At 34.6% G+C, this 16800-nt stretch overlaps 4 protein-coding genes across 6 annotated transcripts; 2 read left to right on the top strand and 2 right to left on the bottom strand.

The window, feature by feature from the left end:
- The first annotated feature begins 123 nt into the window (after positions 1–123).
- LOC129894001 (binding partner of ACD11 1) lies at positions 124–4386 on the top strand. Its single transcript, XM_055969480.1, has 5 exons — positions 124–328; positions 1425–1528; positions 1737–1812; positions 3430–3513; positions 3601–4386. Exons 1-5 carry the CDS (start codon positions 323–325, stop codon positions 4165–4167), a joined length of 837 nt encoding a protein of 278 aa, XP_055825455.1. The 5' UTR covers positions 124–322; the 3' UTR covers positions 4168–4386.
- A 431-nt stretch (positions 4387–4817) lies between these two features.
- On the bottom strand, positions 4818–6802 carry LOC129894002 (probable calcium-binding protein CML18). 2 transcript variants are annotated; one of them, XM_055969481.1, is made up of 2 exons: positions 5929–6802; positions 4818–5058 (listed from the first exon to the last, which is right to left on the bottom strand). In XM_055969481.1, exons 1-2 carry the CDS (start codon positions 6379–6381, stop codon positions 4876–4878), a joined length of 636 nt encoding a protein of 211 aa, XP_055825456.1. In that variant the 5' UTR covers positions 6382–6802; the 3' UTR covers positions 4818–4875. The 2 variants fall into 2 exon arrangements, with proteins under 2 accessions (XP_055825456.1, XP_055825457.1); XM_055969482.1 differs by having other exon boundaries at positions 5873–6798.
- Positions 6803–8243: 1441 nt separating this feature from the next.
- Positions 8244–9140, bottom strand: LOC129894534 (uncharacterized). Its single transcript, XM_055970238.1, has 2 exons — positions 8588–9140; positions 8244–8479 (listed from the first exon to the last, which is right to left on the bottom strand). The coding sequence occupies exons 1-2, from the start codon at positions 9138–9140 to the stop codon at positions 8244–8246; spliced, it is 789 nt and encodes a 262-aa protein (XP_055826213.1).
- Positions 9141–10953: 1813 nt separating this feature from the next.
- LOC129895333 (lysine-specific demethylase JMJ13-like) lies at positions 10954–15390 on the top strand. 2 transcript variants are annotated; one of them, XM_055971040.1, is made up of 11 exons: positions 10954–11033; positions 11250–11547; positions 11994–12150; positions 12324–12543; positions 12873–12926; positions 13008–13087; positions 13169–13446; positions 13537–13926; positions 14124–14329; positions 14612–14714; positions 14973–15390. In XM_055971040.1, the coding sequence occupies exons 1-11, from the start codon at positions 11013–11015 to the stop codon at positions 15077–15079; spliced, it is 1914 nt and encodes a 637-aa protein (XP_055827015.1). In that variant the 5' UTR covers positions 10954–11012; the 3' UTR covers positions 15080–15390. The 2 variants fall into 2 exon arrangements, with proteins under 2 accessions (XP_055827015.1, XP_055827016.1); XM_055971041.1 differs by having other exon boundaries at positions 14842–15060.
- The last annotated feature ends 1410 nt before the right edge of the window (positions 15391–16800 follow it).

A 16800-nucleotide genomic window follows, 5' to 3' on the forward strand; every position in this document is an offset into this window, starting at 1 on the left:
ATAACCAAGTTTGATGGTACATGAGAAAAAGGTATTGTGGTTTTTTTTTTTTGGTTCAGGAGTACAATTTGTAAAAAGTAAGGGGGGCGAAAGTTGCAAAAATCTCTTTACCTCGAAAACGAAAGCAGCGTGTCCATTTTCTCCCTACTTCTCTTCTCCCTCTCGCACGTCACACGTTGACGTTTTGAAGTACACCACTTTCTCCCTAAAACCTCTCTTTATACCCTTTTTCTCCCTTCTTCTACGTAACTCATCCGCTCAATTTCTACAAATATATTTGCTTCAAATAACTCTATACTGTTATTGATAATCTTCTGATTCCATGTCGGTGAGTAGTTCATCATCTGTCGTTTTTTTTTGTTTTTTTTAATAGTTGTGAATCAATTTGATCTGTTTGGAATCTATGAATTACTGTTCTGTTGGATTCAATTTGTTTTGATTGAATTCGTTTTTTGTCGAGTTTATTAGTATGACTATGTGTTTGTAATGGCTCTCGATTGAAATGCCCTAGATTTTGCTGGTTCTAATGAAGTCGGTGTCGATAGTTGTTATTGCACGGTGATACATACCCTAGTATTTTGATATGGTTGATAAAATATGTTACAATGTACTGCTCATCAGTGTTTTCGAGCAATTAGCTTATAGTAGTAGCTGAAGTGCCTAATTCATACATGAGTGCCTTTTGTTGTTACGAAAATGTATTACAATAGAAATGTTGATTGAAATGCTTTTGGAAGATTATTGGATTCCAGATCATTAGTCTCATTTACTTCAGAGATGGGACAGGACGTTATTGACGAATGATGAGGGTGAAACAATAAGGTCCTTCATTGGATTGAGTAGACTCGAGGACCAAGTGTATTTTTGGGAGTAATTCAAAGTTCTGAATATATGTTTTTCTTCCTCAAATTTTGTGCTTTTAGTCACTTATGATGTTCTGCAGTGGCCTCAGTTTCTGATAAGAGAGTTACTTCCATAGAATGATGAATGCACAAAAGAAGATCATTTCTAAAAGATAGGCAGTATCTGGGCTAAAAGATTAAACTGATTTCTTTTATGAGAAGAGTAAACTTTAGTATCCTTTTCCGTAGTGTGCCGATTATTGACCGAGTTTCAAATCGTGTGCTACTGGCCCCCGCGATTTCTTGGTTATAAAAAGAAATCCTATTCAATGGTGGATTTTGATAACATGCAGTTATGTCCATTGCACAGTTATGACCCTAAGAAGCTTTGTGTAAATTCCTCAAAAGCCTCACGTTTTTCTCTTCCATAACAGTAAATCCACATGTGAGAAAAGTCTTGCTTAATGTTGGCAAGGTTACAGGATACTCCACTAACTTTCTCAAAAGAAAAACCAAAATGCATGGACCTTTTCCCTATGTTGTCAAGTCTTACTTTTGATTTCTTCTTGTTCATCATAATAGGCTAGAACAGTGAAAGTAAGCAATGTCTCTCTGGGTGCGTCGGAGCAAGATATCAAGGAGTTCTTTTCATTCTCCGGGGATATTGAATATGTTGAGATGATGAGGTTGGTGTTTGTAATAGAAAGTATTTTCTTTCTTCTCTCTTCTATCTGTTTTCCATCTAGGCATATTTTGAAATCGAAGAAAACCTCTCTTTTGAGAATTTAAAATCAGTTCTTATCCAAAAAAGGATTTAAAAACAGTCGATACAATATTAGCTCCTTGTTGGTGTCTTTTATGGATTTATGCAAGTTACTTTTCTGGCTATTCTAGTGAGAATGAGCGATCTCAAATTGCATATGTCACATTCAAGGATGCCCAGGGTGCAGATACTGCAGTTCTTCTTTCTGTAAGTTTACTTTTCTTGTCATTTGGAGTCCTATGTTAAATCTTTATTGTACAAGTATAATAGTTTCTGCTAGTTCAAGTCTTACAGATTTGATGTTGAAAATGCTTGTAAGTTTCTTATTGAATGAGTGATTTTAGGGCAGTAAGATATATATTGTCATTTGAATTTCATTGTGTCATTGAGTGCATTTCCATAAAAGATGATAAGTTCCTGATTAAATTCTTTAAGCATCCTTTATTAGAAGTGATAAAAGCCTCTTTATTTATCTTCATATTTAAATATTTTGTTATTTATCCTCCTATTTTGTCTATAAAGTTTGTTGCTTCATCAAATGAGGGCAAACAAATTGAGGTTCTTGTTAGAAAATTGTGTTGCTTCACTAGGTTGGTATGTTAGCTCCTTTTGAGGCTTATATGTAGTATCTAGACCTTTTGGGTTTTGTAGTTTGTGCTTTTGGTCTATCCTTGGTGTTGTATTTCAGTTTTTTCCACTACCGGCCCATAATTTCATTTAAACCAAGGAATAAGGATAGGGTTGCATGTTGATTAATATTAGATCCCTGCACAGTGCGTTGCTGGTAATAAATTTGCTCTTCTCTCTAATATCTGTTGTGCTCTTTCTTTCTGTAGCTAAAGTAAATATATTGAGAGGCAGCCACTTTAAACTTGTAAGACCTTTAAAAATCAAGATACCATTAGAGTTAATCCATCCGTGTAAGACTGAACTTTACACTGTCAGTGGTCCTCTGTATTTCAGTTTATATGTTGGAGTCTTTGTATCAGTAAGGAAGTCATAGAAGACAAAAAGGGTCGTCTGATTGCTAAAACGGGGTTGATTGATGGTGTGTTCCATGATACAGGCAATTATTTTATTGTTAGAAGTTTGTCACTTTTAAAATGCATAAGCATGTGGAAACTTGCAATTCTTTTGAGGGGGTAGTGGGGGGGGGGGGGGAAGGCAGGTGAAGTTTTCTTCCTAAAATTCATTTTTGGATTTTAGGTGTCGGTGTTTCATTATTTTATGTCTTCTCTTCTTTCATTCCTTTATGCTCTTTTGAAAGGAAAGGGAAAACGATATGAATAACCCCCCTCTTGTGCTCTTTCATTTGCATTAACCTCAACTTTGTAATTGGTAACAGCTAGCCCACAAAATTTTGGGTTGTTTAAAGTCTTGAAGCCCTGTTCTACCAGAGAATTTTTTGCAACCAAAAAGGAAAAGTAGTTTTGAGATCAACCCTATGACCATCTGTTGCATATTTGCCTTTTCCCTAAGCCATTTGATGATTTTTATTTGTACCGAGTCACTGTAACCGTATTTCTTCAAAAGTTTTCTAGGAGTAAAATGCTTCAGAAGAAAATCTAGGGAGGAAATTGTAGTTGAGAAGATACGTATGATCTCCTCCCGTTCTCTTTCCTTTGCACTAAGCCTAAACGGCATAATTGGTAACAGCTAGCCCAAAAATCTTTTGACTTGTTGAAAGTCTTGCAATTGGTTGATCAGTCAACTTGCATTTATGCTTGAATTGAAGGTGGAGGATTAGCTTTCAATACTTTTGCGTTCCTCTCTTCTTTTCTTTCTTTTGGTGTTTGAACTGATAAGCTCACCTGTGGTTTCCAGGGTGCAACAATTATTGATCAAAGTGTCACAATAGTCCCCGAACCTGACTACGAGCTGCCTCCTACAGCTCCAGTGCCAATCAAGGTCTGTATAATTTATGTAGACATTCTGGTTTTTATCTACTGTCTGGTAGTCCCTAACACGGTGTATACCTTCTATATATACACACAGGCAACTGAGAGCGCTAATGCAGCTGGTGGTGGATCTGCTATTCAAAAGGCAGAAGATGTTGTAAGCAGCATGTTGGCAAAGGGCTTCATCTTGGGCAAGGATGCAGTTAACAAAGCCAAGACATTTGATGAGAAACACCAGTTCACATCCACTGCCTCAGCAAAAGTTGCTTCCTTAGACCAAAAAATTGGTCTTAGTGAGAAAATTAATTTGGGAGCAACAATTGTGAATGACAAAGTGAAGGAAATGGACCAGAAGTTCCAAGTTACTGAAAAGACAAAATCCGCTCTTGCAGCTGCTGAGCAGACGGTTAGCACTGCTGGATCTGCCATCATGAAGAACAGATATATTTTGACAGGGGCATCTTGGGTTACTGGTGCTTTCAATAAGGTCACCAAGGCTGCAGGGGAAGTGGGCCAGAAGACCAAGGAAAAGATGGCAGAAGAAGAACAGGCAAAAAATTCAGCTGAAGGTTATGTGCCTATACATGCTTTGTCAGAGTCCCCAAAAGCCTCCAAGACCGAGGAACCTACCAAGCCATCTTCACCTAAGGGTTTAATCCTCTAGCTTATGCAAACAAATTTTATTAAACTATTTTGCTATTTCGCTTGTCTCATCTTTTAGTGGGTCATTGTGTTATGGTTAGATACTTAGATATACTAGTTATACGTAAAACGTCCTGTAAGTTTGATGCATAGAACGATAGTTGCTGGACTGTTGAATTCCTGTGAAATTCTCTTCTTTATCGAACATTTGCATTTGGATTGGTTTTTTGTCTTTTGGAAATAGGCAGCTACCTGAGGTTTTACTGCAACAATTTTACGATGGGCATGAACTTTGACCTGATTAGTCTTGCTGTTTGTCCCTGTTATGAAAACTTCTGAACACAGATATTGTAGTGGATGAAGATAGAGTGTTGCAGAAACGTCGGAGGTGTCCTGTCATCATCAGTATGAGCTTTTGCGTTTGGATCTGATTTTAGATTATTGAGTAGAAAATTTTGAAAACATGTTTGGGGTTTTGGGTATGGGGGATATGTTTTGTTTGTAGAAGTATTTTGAAGTTGTGGAATGTTTTTCGAAGACTTCCAAAACTTGGATGATCTTGATGACCAAACCGGAGGGTTTTTGAATGAAGGGAAGTTTTCAGGACCTTTTATTGAAGGACTGCAGAAAGCAGGAAAGTTTCTGGGTCAGAATTTTAATATAGCAAGCATCTAATTGAAGGTCTGTTTCGTCCTTCCAAATACATTTCATTTCTGTAATGACGATTATGCTACAAAGACTTACCTACCAATAGGAAAAAACAATACACAAAAACAAAACAAAGAGATTGGCAAAACTGGAAAAACCAAGTTGAACTATGAACTCCTTTTGGAACATTCCCATCTATTTCCGCCAGATAGCTTCGTTGATTGAAATTTGTCCTTGTTCGAGCCCAAGTCTGTTTTTCTTTCGCCTGCATGGTTAATTTTCGAAATAATCAATTCAGCAGTCATGTATTAATCATCATGTATAGACTAATGATATTGGGGCATGAAAATAACAAATAGAACTAAGAATTGATATGAATATGGAACTTGCTCACACGGACATCTAGAGTGTGGATGATGTAACATGGATAGTCAATATTGGATAAAATTAAGAATTTATATGAATATAACTCTGATACCATATTAAAAATGGATATGAGTCAAACTCAATGTAATAGTTTTCTTATAAAGTGGCAATTGTCCACGACTATATAAGGAAAAGAACGATCCATCACACAAATTGATACGAGACTCTTTAACATTTGTGTACACTAATTATCACAAAGGATAATACTTGTATCTTTAGACTTTGGACCATCCAAAAACAACAAGGGCTTTCCATTTTTCAATAACAGCAATAACAATATATCCAATGAAATTCCACAAGTAGGGTCTGAAAAGGTAGAATATAGACAGACTTTACCACTATATACACGAAAGAATTAAACAAAGCACTAGAACTACATGCTAATAAAATTAATCAAAAAAGAGTCGAATGCCTATAAACAATAACAACATACAATGTGTAATCTCATAACTGGGATATGAAAAGAGTGGTGTGTGTGCAAGTTACTCTCATATCTAGGTATAAAAACTGTTTTAGAAACACTCAAACTCAAGTAAAACATATCAAGAATGAAAAATTCCCTGTTGCTCCGATCTCCCCTACGCCTAGGACGTTGTCTGGGCCAAGAGCAAGTGCAATCAGACACATGAAACTATCAAAAAAATAGCACAAACCAGAAAGAAAAGGCGTTTCATGTCCACGAATTATCGAAAGCAGCGGAAGTCATTGCCTGAGCAAACTCCTCAAAGCTGATGCAACCATCACCATCCCTATCAGCTTCCTTGATCATCCCTGTTAACTCCTCTTGTGTAAGTGCATGCCCTAATTTAGCCATCGAATGCGCCAACTCCGCCGCCGTGATCACACCATTACCATCCCTATCAAACATCTGAAAAATCTTCTTCAGCTGTTCCTCGGAGTACGGACACTTCGCCGGTATAAGCTCCGGCGCCACCAAAGCCACAAATTCCGAAAACTCAATCAATCCATTGCTGTTCCTATCTGCCTTCTGGATTAAATCCTCCAATTGATCATTACTCGGCTTTAATCCCAATGATCGAAGCAACGATCCAAGTTCAAGCTGCGTTAAGCTTCCGTCATTGTTCCGATCAAATGACCGGAAAATCTCACGAAGCTCCGCAATTTGATCATCGTCAAGCTTCGGCTCTGCATCTCCGCTCATGATCTCTAATCTCTATTCCAAATCTAAAAACTCCTCTTCTGTGAATCGCGTTTGATTATCGATTTATCCACCAAATTATGAATGAATTACAAAGTGAACATTCTTCTTCCAATTGCGTAAAAGAGCATAAAACCTCTGCCAAAATTATTCATAAATTTCGGATCTGTGAATTGATCAAATCAAATCATACATACAGGGATGAAGACCGTAACAGAAGGTAAATATATTTTATTTTTCCTTTTTTATTTTATTTTGGTGATAGAAATCAGCATCGGTTTCCGTGCCGTCACTCTCTGGTTTTGATGATTGGGAGTTTTGAGATAAGGTAAGAGAAACCGTCAACTCATCCCTTGGCCTCTGTTTTTCAAAATTTCAAAAAGTTAGTTGAGCTAATCACGCGGATCCTCACTCCTCACCCGCCACTGATTCTTTTTCTTTTTTCTTCTTAAAAACTGAAATCTCACTCCCCTCTCCTATTTTAAGTGTCAATATTTTATTGGACGTGATTTATTTGTTTTTTTAAAAAAAATTATATTGCAAAATTATATATTTATTTATGCTACTATTAAGATTAAAATTGATTAGAGATATTGTTTTAGATTTGAACAATAAATAATTGCAGTTATTTATTTTTCAACATTTAATTTACATAATTTTAGTTATTTATAAACATAATAAATATACAATTCAAATTAAATTAGTAATTAAAAAACATACTTGATAAAAAATTAATTTATGTTCGTTAGTGATAATGGAGATGGTTTGTAGAATTAGTTGGTGCTATTGGATGATAATGGTGGAAATGATTGATTTTGTAGTAACTGACATGATAGTAGCAATTGATAGTGGTGGGTGGTGGTGATGACTAAAGAATGTAGGGTGATTGACGATGATGTTGGTGGTAGTCAGTGATGGACCCAAAATTTTTATCAAGTGGGTTTAACATATAAAAAAAAATAAATGACACAAAAGAGAGAATATAAGTAAGAAAATAGCTAAAGAGAGAATGACGCAAAGACGAACGAACTTTTTTGCAGATAAGGTTTTGATGTATCATGTATCACCGAATATGAAAAGCATCTGCCTTATCCTGATAAGCAAGAAAATATGCAGCGACATACTCTTTTAACAAATGAACCAACATGGATTAGAGAAAAGAAAAGTTAATGTGCAAAGAAGCGAATAAAACAACAACAAAACAAAGTTTAATTAATTAAAATATATCATTACAATTGTATTCTGCAAGTTTTCATTTCCTGAAATCTATTCATAATACTATCATCAGAAATGATATTAAATATTTTTTTTCTACATAAGGCACAATACATCCACCCATGAAGTCATCATCCATTCGGTTTCGCAATCCACTTTTGATTAACTTCATTGCCGAAAAAGCTCTTTCAACTGAAGCAGTGACCACCAGAAGAAGCAATGCAAATTTTACAAGGCGAAATACAAGGGGATAATTTAAATGCTTTTTTGCCTTGACTAGCTTTTTAGAAAGATCACCAAGTCCTTTCATCAACATCATGTACATTAATAATAAAAGTCTCCAGCTGACTCCTAAGAGTAATCATTATATTTTCACCAAAATCATCAGGATATAATTCAGTCATTCTCAATATTTTTTTGATGTCAAAACTAGAAAATGAGTCAACTGGATTCAAGCAAGCAATTCTAATAAGCAAATCTGTTCTCACCTCATTAAATCTATCATTGAGTTCTTGAAGTTGCCAATCAATAATCTTTAAAAAAAAACTTCAATGCGATAGTGATGTGAGATAGTATACTCAGCAACTTTACATTAAAATCTTTCAAAATTAACATAGAACTCATCAAAATTAGGTATCAAAATATCATACTTAACATAAAATGTAGACACTCTCGATAAGTGAATCCCATCCTTCATCCCTTAGATTTTGCAATTGTCTCTTCACCACTTTAACAAGTAGAATGACATTTGCAATATCTTGTTCTTTCTTCTGTAAGGACTCATTAAGCTTATTTGTGAACGCCAAAATATCTCTCATTAAGTGCAATATAAAAGCAATCTCAAATGTTTGACAAACCTTAAGATATTCTGTTGCCTTAGCTTTTTCTTCAATGGATTCAGAATCAACAACAATAGTATCAAGAACATCGGTAATGCAGCCAAACATACTAATAAAGTTCTTAAAAGATTTATAGTGTGAACCTCAACGAGTACCAGCAACTCTAGCAATACCAAGTTCTTGATTCAAGTCTTTACCAATTTCAACCTCACTCATATCTAATGCCTCTTGAACTTTTTCTGCTTGAGATTCTCGAAGTTCATCCATTCGTTTAAAGGAACCTCCCACTACATTTAAGACATTAGAAACCAACAATACAAGTTCTCCAACTTCAAGACATTTTTTAGATACCCCGACAAGCGTCAACTGAAGCTGATGAGCAAAACAATGAATTGCATGAGCTGATCTATTTTCTTGTTGAATCAAAATTTTAAGGCCATTTAGATGTCCTTGCATATTACTTGCTCCATCATAACATTTTCCACATATATGAGATAAACTCAAAGAATGTTGAGCAAGATAGTTAACAATTGATTTTTTTAAACATAAAGCACTAGTATTACGAACATAAACAATCCTAATAAACCTTTCAACTACAACACCCAATCTATCAACATATCGCAGAACAATTGTCATTTGCTCCTTACGTGACACATCACAAGATTCATCGACTAGCAATGAGAAATAATCACCATTTAGATCCTCCATAATAGCTTTAATTGCTTCAAGCTTACATACAGTGACAATATCTCTTTGAATTTTATGAGAAGTCAACTGATAATTTTTTTGGGGTTTTTTCAACACAAGATCTTTAATTTTATCACACCGCCTTCCATACCATGAAAGAATTTCAAGAAAGTTACCTTTGTTTAATGATGATTCATCCTCTCGATGTCCACGAAATGCCAATCCTTGATTCAAAAAAGGAGTCTCACCACCTCAACTGAAACTTTTAAACGAATTATGTGCTCTAGCTTAGTTTGATTGGATAGCTTAATAAATGTAGCTTGAATTGATTGATCTTGTCACATTAAATCTCCACACTTCTTCTTTGCCTGGTCGTGAGCACTATTTGATCCACCGAAGTGTATATCTAATCTTTTCTTTTTGTGCCAACTCCTGAATCCTATACTTGAAAATGCTTCGCCTCCACCTTCAACACAAACAATAAGTTGCATCTTCAATCACACTATACTCTAACCAATCATGATATTTTTTGAACCATTTACGATTAAAACGACGTTATAATCCGTAAATATCTCTTTGAGGAAATTTAGGAAGTCGAGGTTGATGAGGTCCTCTTTGAATATATGCTCGTCTAATCTCATCACGTTCATCTGGATGATAGTTCAAAATGGGTATTCTTTTTTTTTTGGATTTGCTGGTAAAGAATTCAAATTTACTCCTTGCTTTTGTTTTTTAATAGAATATTGATTCTCTTCTAATTGATTCAAGCTTTCTTCCATGTGAGGAGCATTTTGAGAAGATGAACTTGATTGTGATAACTTGAACGATATTGGAGAGAAAAATTTCTTCATTGAATTTTTACACCGGATTAACAAACAAAAAATCTAATTAGAACAATAATATGAAAGATAAAAATTGGTTTCATAACTCATAAGAATACACTACAAAACTTGTAAGTATTTCTAATTCCAAAATTAACATAGCCACTAACAGTTGACACTCAAACAATCAAGAAACAAAGCCAAAAAAAAAATGACTACAGTACCATAAAAAATATAACATAGGAGAAATAGCCATTGAAGCACTATAAAAATTAATAAACATATTGTAGACATAAAAATTATATTAATAGTTGAACTATAAGTTCGATTTTGACACACCGACTAATTCTCCGAACTTCAAAATCTAAAATTATATTCATATATAATTATATAAAGAGTAAACCGTAGAAATACAACAAATTAGAAATGAGAGACGAGAGTAGAAAGCAAAGAGAAAATCTTGATCGATGATTTGATGTTCTTAAAATTGAGTTTTTTTTTTACTATTTTTGATCTTTGCGTTGATGCGTTTGAGAGAGATGATAGGGTTTGGGTTTTGGGAATTGTCAAATTGAGAAGGTTACATAGAACTGGTAATTGGTATAATGGTATGCCCTTTTTGGATTAGGATTTGGGACTTTTTAATTTTTAATTTTATTATATTATATAATTAAAAACGTTGAGGCAAACTAAAATTATTGAATGACAGCAAAAAGTGGGCCAAATTATTTGACTTACGTCCATGCTTTAAATATTTAAAAGGTTAAAAAAAAGCAATGCAGCCTTTAAGTCACTTTTTAATTTCTTTTTTTTAAAAAAAAATTTAATTTGTTGTAGGTGGGTTTCGAACTTGGATCAATCACAGAAATTGAACCCACTTTGTCATTAGACTACAGAATGCCCAAATATCCGGGTTTGATAATTAGGACCCGCCCCTTTTCGGTATGCCCAAATACAAAGGTATAAATAGCCAAAGGAACTGTAACGTTCTATCCATTTTCAAATCTTCAAAGGGAGGGCCTGAGATTTCTCTTCCTAATTTCTTGAGTGCCTCTAGAAATTCTACACATTTATGCAAAGAACGCTCGATATGGTAAAGTTTCTTCACATTTCATTACTTCTTATAAGCAATTCGTTCAAACTTATCTCATTTTACTGTAAATTTTGAGTTTCTTTTACTCAAATGATTATAAGCAACGAAATCGAGTCTGTTGTACTTCCGTTCATATATTCGGAAAATTCGTAGTAATAAGAGTCAAAATTTTCGCACAGATGTTCGTATTTTTACTCTTATAAGACTTTTCTGCAGGCTAAAGCAGGGGATTGTTTATCTCGTGAAAAAAGAGTGCAAGAAAAATATAAGCGTAGAAAAGATGGTTTGAATGATGTTAAGAAAGTAGCAAAAGCAAGATCTGCGAGAAGAGTGAAGAAACCGTGTCTTCATGGAAAAGTTTCTCAAAAAAGAAAAGCCTCCGGTCAGATTAGTATGAATGAATTTGATTGGACCGATACGATTAAAGAATGCCCAGTATATCGTCCATCTAAGGAAGAGTTTGAGGATCCCTTGGTTTATGTGCAGAAAATTGCTCCTGAAGCATCAAAATATGGTACAATTGATAATTGAAAATTTTCTCTTGTTTTTAGTATATTTGTATGGCAACGTATTTTGTTCAGATTAGCTATCAGAATTCATTAAACTGACCTTCAATAAGAAAAAGGCGATTACGCTTGAGATGAAAGGAGTATTAAGGTTAGGCTTCTAAGGTTATGTTTCCTACTTCTGATATAGGCACTATCAGATCACAGCATTTCTGTTTCCTCTTTCTTAGCGCCTTTGGGATGTGTCGTTATAGGATTTCCTCATAAACCTGATAATGGCGCTAGGAACCAGAAAAGTTTAATAAGTCTCTTTTGATCCATTCACTATACTGTTCTTTTCTAACCATACATTGGTTAAGTTGAACTCTTATTGCTTCTTGCATTATGCTGTGGTAATTGTCATACTTTTTTCATCCATCTTCTTCTGATTGGCTTGAATTTTATTGAATTTCAGGCATTTGTAAGATTGTCTCTCCCTTAGGATCTTCTTCTCCAGCTGGAGTAGTGTTGATGAAAGAGCAAAAACGTTTTAAGTTTACCACTAAGCTTCAACCTCTGCGACTTGCTGAATGGAATAACAACGATAAGATCACCTTCTTCTTGAGAGGAAGGTATTATATAATTGATGTTCGGTATTAGCTTTAGATATGCAAATGCTATCACAAAATGATGGCTGAATTTACTGCAGCACAAACCGCTGCTATCATAGTGCATCTCATTATTGACGTCATCTTGCTACTTATCTGATGGATCTTATATGATCATTTACTTGTTTGCGTTTCAGAAATTATACTATTCGTGATTTTGAGATAATGGCAAACAAGGCAACTGCTCGAAGATACTGTATATCTGGATGCCTTCCTCCAGCATATGTGGAAAAGGAATTCTGGAATGAAATGACACTTGCAAAGACAGGAATGGTTGAGTATGGAATTAATATAGATGGAAGTGCCTTCTCAAGCACTTTCACTGATCCTCTTGGAAGTAGCAAATGGAATTTCAAGGTTCTACTTATACTTTTGCTGCTAGATTTTTGTACGTCATTTTGTCTTCTTATGTTATCATCTTTCTTCATTGTCTACAATGGACTATATCCTAAGCTTATTGATGCATCCTAAGTTCATATTTTACTGTTTCTCATGATAGTTTTCTGTGCTCGAGTACCATCCATCAATGTTGCTGTCTCTAGTTTTAGGAAATTTTTAGCAGTATTGCATAAAGATTTTCTAATTTCATTGAGCTTGTTTTTGTGTTGAGGCATAAGATTTGCAAATGCCATCATTCGTACACCTTTTCCTTTTCATCCAATAACAAATCGTTGTTTTCTGTGCAGATACTTCCTCGGCTGCAAAGATCCGCATTACGCTTGCTTGATGCTGAAATCCCGGTAGTGTATGATTGTAAATTCTGGGAACAATGCAGGATATCAGTAAATGCTTCAATGGTTTGATATATTTATTTGTTTCAGGGAGTAACAGACCCCATGCTGTACATTGGGATGCTATTTAGTATGTTCGCTTGGCATGTAGAGGATCATTATCTCTATAGGCAAGTCATACTATCAACATTCTCTTAGATATTTTCACTCATTCGGTTTCTTTAAATTTTCCTTATTCTTTTGCCTCTCAGCATTAACTATCATCACTGTGGGGCGGCCAAAACTTGGTATGGGGTTCCTGGTCATGAAGCTCTTCGGTTTGAGAATTTTATTCAGCATCGTGTTTATAATGAGGAAATCCTATCAGAAAATGGGGTCAATGGAGTATTTAATATTCTTCAAGAAAGAACAACAATGGTTTCTCCAAAGATTCTGTTGCAATATGGTGTCCCGGTTTACAAGGCTGTGCAAATGCCAGGAGAGTTTGTTATTACCTTCCCTAGAGCATACCATTCAGGATTTAGTCATGGTTAGATCTTGATAAGTCATTTGCAATGATCGTATACAATATTGAGGATATTAAGTTGCCCCATACAACTAACTTTCCTGGTTCCTGCAGGCTTTAACTGTGGTGAGGCCGTGAATTTTGCAATTGGTGAATGGTTCCCATTTGGGGCTGCAGCTAGTGAACGTTATGCTCTTCTCGGCAAGGTGCCAATTATTCCTTATGAAGAGCTCCTCTGTGCAGAAGCAATGCTTCTCTCAAAGTCTTTAGTTCAGAGACCTTATTGCACAGCAGATTCAATCGATGTCCGTTGTGTAATGACTTCATTTTCATGCCTATTGAGATCATACCACTGTGCCCGCTGGTGCTTGCAGAAGTTGAAAACTTCTCTTAGAATGTGCTCAAAACTTCGAGGGTCATTTACCTGCATCCTCTGCAAACGACTCTGTTATGTGGCATACCTTGAGTGCAAATGTTACGCTGGTCCCATATGCCTTTTTCATGGTACTGTTGCACTAAATGCCTAAAATTTACTTAAGAACATTGCAATTTGATTTACAAGCAACAGTTTGTGCAGCTCGATGAGCCATAGGGCTTTTGAAACCTGTTGCACTTATTGAGCACCATTTGATCATTTCATTTTCTGCTCCAACAAATTCCATATCCTGTTTCTTTAACAAAAACAAACTTGAATCGTGCAGATTTTGAAACTTTTAACTGTCTGTGTGGAAGTAGCTGCAGCCTCTTTGTTACTGAGGACATTTCAAAAATGGAAGCTGTTGCACAGATGTTTGAGGCTGAGGAAGGGATGCATTGTGAGGTTGAGAAGAAAATGAAGTCTCTGCCTTTCTTGTGGATGCAAACCTTATTTCCGCACATACAAAGAAAATATCATCCGTATTGTGAGGTACCATTCTTGCTGAGCCCATTGTGACTAAACTAATTGTAGCATTGATTTGTGTTTTTACATAACTCCATGTCTGCTTTCTGATTTCAATATTTAGGTTTCCCTTCTCGCTATTAGACCAGCTTCCTCTAGTTCAAACTCTAAAAAGTATCAAATTGAATTGCGAGAATCAAAACAGAATATAGTCAATTTCGCGAGTAAAGAAATTATTGCATAAAATGATCTCCAACAAATTAGATGAAAATAAGTTTTTGATGCATTTAGATTTTCATGACTTAACAGATAATGTCAAGTAGTACTCAAAATGTTGACGCTGGTATAAAGATGTCCACGATTAGAAGATCATCTGCTCAAGGCAAGCAAATGAGGGATAAGAAGAAAAAAGGTATACTTTTTAGTTTTTCCACTTGGTTCTTGACTAGTTCACGACTAGTTTGGAATTGAGGCGTAGTAGTTATCATTGTTTCTAAGCTAGTTCACTTCATGCTCTTGCTATTTTATTTGTAAAGCAGATTCAATAAACTGAAGGCCTCCATATATAAACCAAACAATTAGGTGTATATCCGGTGATTATACAGCATTTAGACAAGAAAAGTTCACAGTTAGAATACCAGCTAGGATTCTCACCCTGTATTTTCTACAGAGAATCAATGGAGCTTGACGAGGAAGGAACGTATCCCAAGAGCGCGCTGTGCTTGTCAACTGCAAGAAAACGACATCATGAAAAGAAAGTCTCAAAGACATAGGTGACTTCAAATGAGAGCCATCAAGTTCCACTAACCTCAATGTAAAGAAATCAACTAATTATATGCCTTTTCTGTTTGGTCCAAACATGGAAGGGAAAATATTAGTAGTATATTGTAACTCTTTAACTATTGATATGTGCAGCTCAAATTCACTAGTTTATAGTATAATTTTCCAGGCCCATGCCTTAAATTTCTTGCTTCTCTTTAGTCCATATTTAAGAGAACTCGATTACTTCATAGTTGAACTACGACATAGTCAGCAGCGGCGGATTTAAACCCCCTTCGCTGCCTGCAAAATTACATTGTACATACAAAGTCGATTTTTTCTTATAAATTATTTATGTATATATAATAGATGTACTTGCTTAGTTTCTTCGTGTGTTTATTTCTTAATTTTTATATAACTGATGATGAATCAAATTGATTGTTATATAGGTCACCTTTCGTTCCTCACTCATCACACAATAAGAGCCCGTTTGGATTGACTTTTCATTTTTAACATATAAGAAAAAAGTCATAAGTTAGAATTTCTAACTTATGGCTTTTGGCTTATTTGTATCATTTTAGCTTAAAAATAAGTTTATAAACACTTTTTCAACTTACCCAACTACTTCAAAAGTGGTTAAAAACTATTTTAGCTTAAAAACACTTAAAATAAATCAATCCAAATGAGCTCATAATGTCATCACACAAAGTCTTTAAATATTGTTGAATGCTATAGTAGTATAAACTCCTTCTCATTTCATGTGATACTGTTTGATTGTACATGAATTTTAATAATAATAAAAAAAAGTAAAAACTTTTAAAGTTTATGGTCTAAAAATAAATCATAGATATTTGTGTGGCTATAATCATCTCATTAATGATAAAATGAGAAGTTTAAAATTATATTATTGCTTATTTGCTTATAAGGAACTATGACAGAGTAAAATGTGATGTTTTTTTTTTTAAGAGATTAAGAAAAAGACAGGATAAAAGAAGTACTCCTTTCAATTTTAATTATGAATCTTTGTTGTAAATAATGTATGTGAATCTTTGTTGCCAGAATAAGGATTGCTCATTCCTATGTTGATGTAAATAAATCACTTTTAGTCTAAAGCATTTTGATGCAACAAATAATGCTCGTTAGTTTGTTGAAGTGCTTCCTCGTTAAATTTCTATTTCCAAACAAGTTAAACTACTCATTTGGTTTCTTCGTCGTGCAGAAAAATAAAACGGAACATCAATGGTAGTGTCAAGCCGCATTTTGATAATGTTAATAAAAGTGAAAATAAATTACTTAATTGTTGTCAAACTTATCAATAAAGAGAACATATACCATCATCTACTTAGACCTATTATTTATGAACATTTTTAAAATCTTTATTTTAGTTTGCTTTTACTAATGTACCAAAAAAACAAAAAAAAAATTCGAACATGTTACAGATGAAAACCAATTACTATGGAATAGTTATCACTTGTAGTATTAATTATGGAATAATTAGGCTAGGTTGCTTTCAATCCAACAATTGCATCATTAATTACCTAAAATCATAATATAATCTCAAAAATACTTATTTAAGAAAATATATTTTAGAAGTTAAAAAAAACACTTTGAAAATATTGGTCAACACAAAGTATCTTAATTTACGAAATTAACAGTTTAATTGCATTTTCCCGTTAATTAACTGCATGAAAATGCAATAGGTGTGAGTGGGTCGGGTCATCCAAGACCCGCCCCTTTTC

Source organism: Solanum dulcamara, chromosome 7, assembly GCF_947179165.1.
Source record: "Solanum dulcamara chromosome 7, daSolDulc1.2, whole genome shotgun sequence".
NCBI lineage: Eukaryota > Viridiplantae > Streptophyta > Magnoliopsida > Solanales > Solanaceae > Solanum > Solanum dulcamara.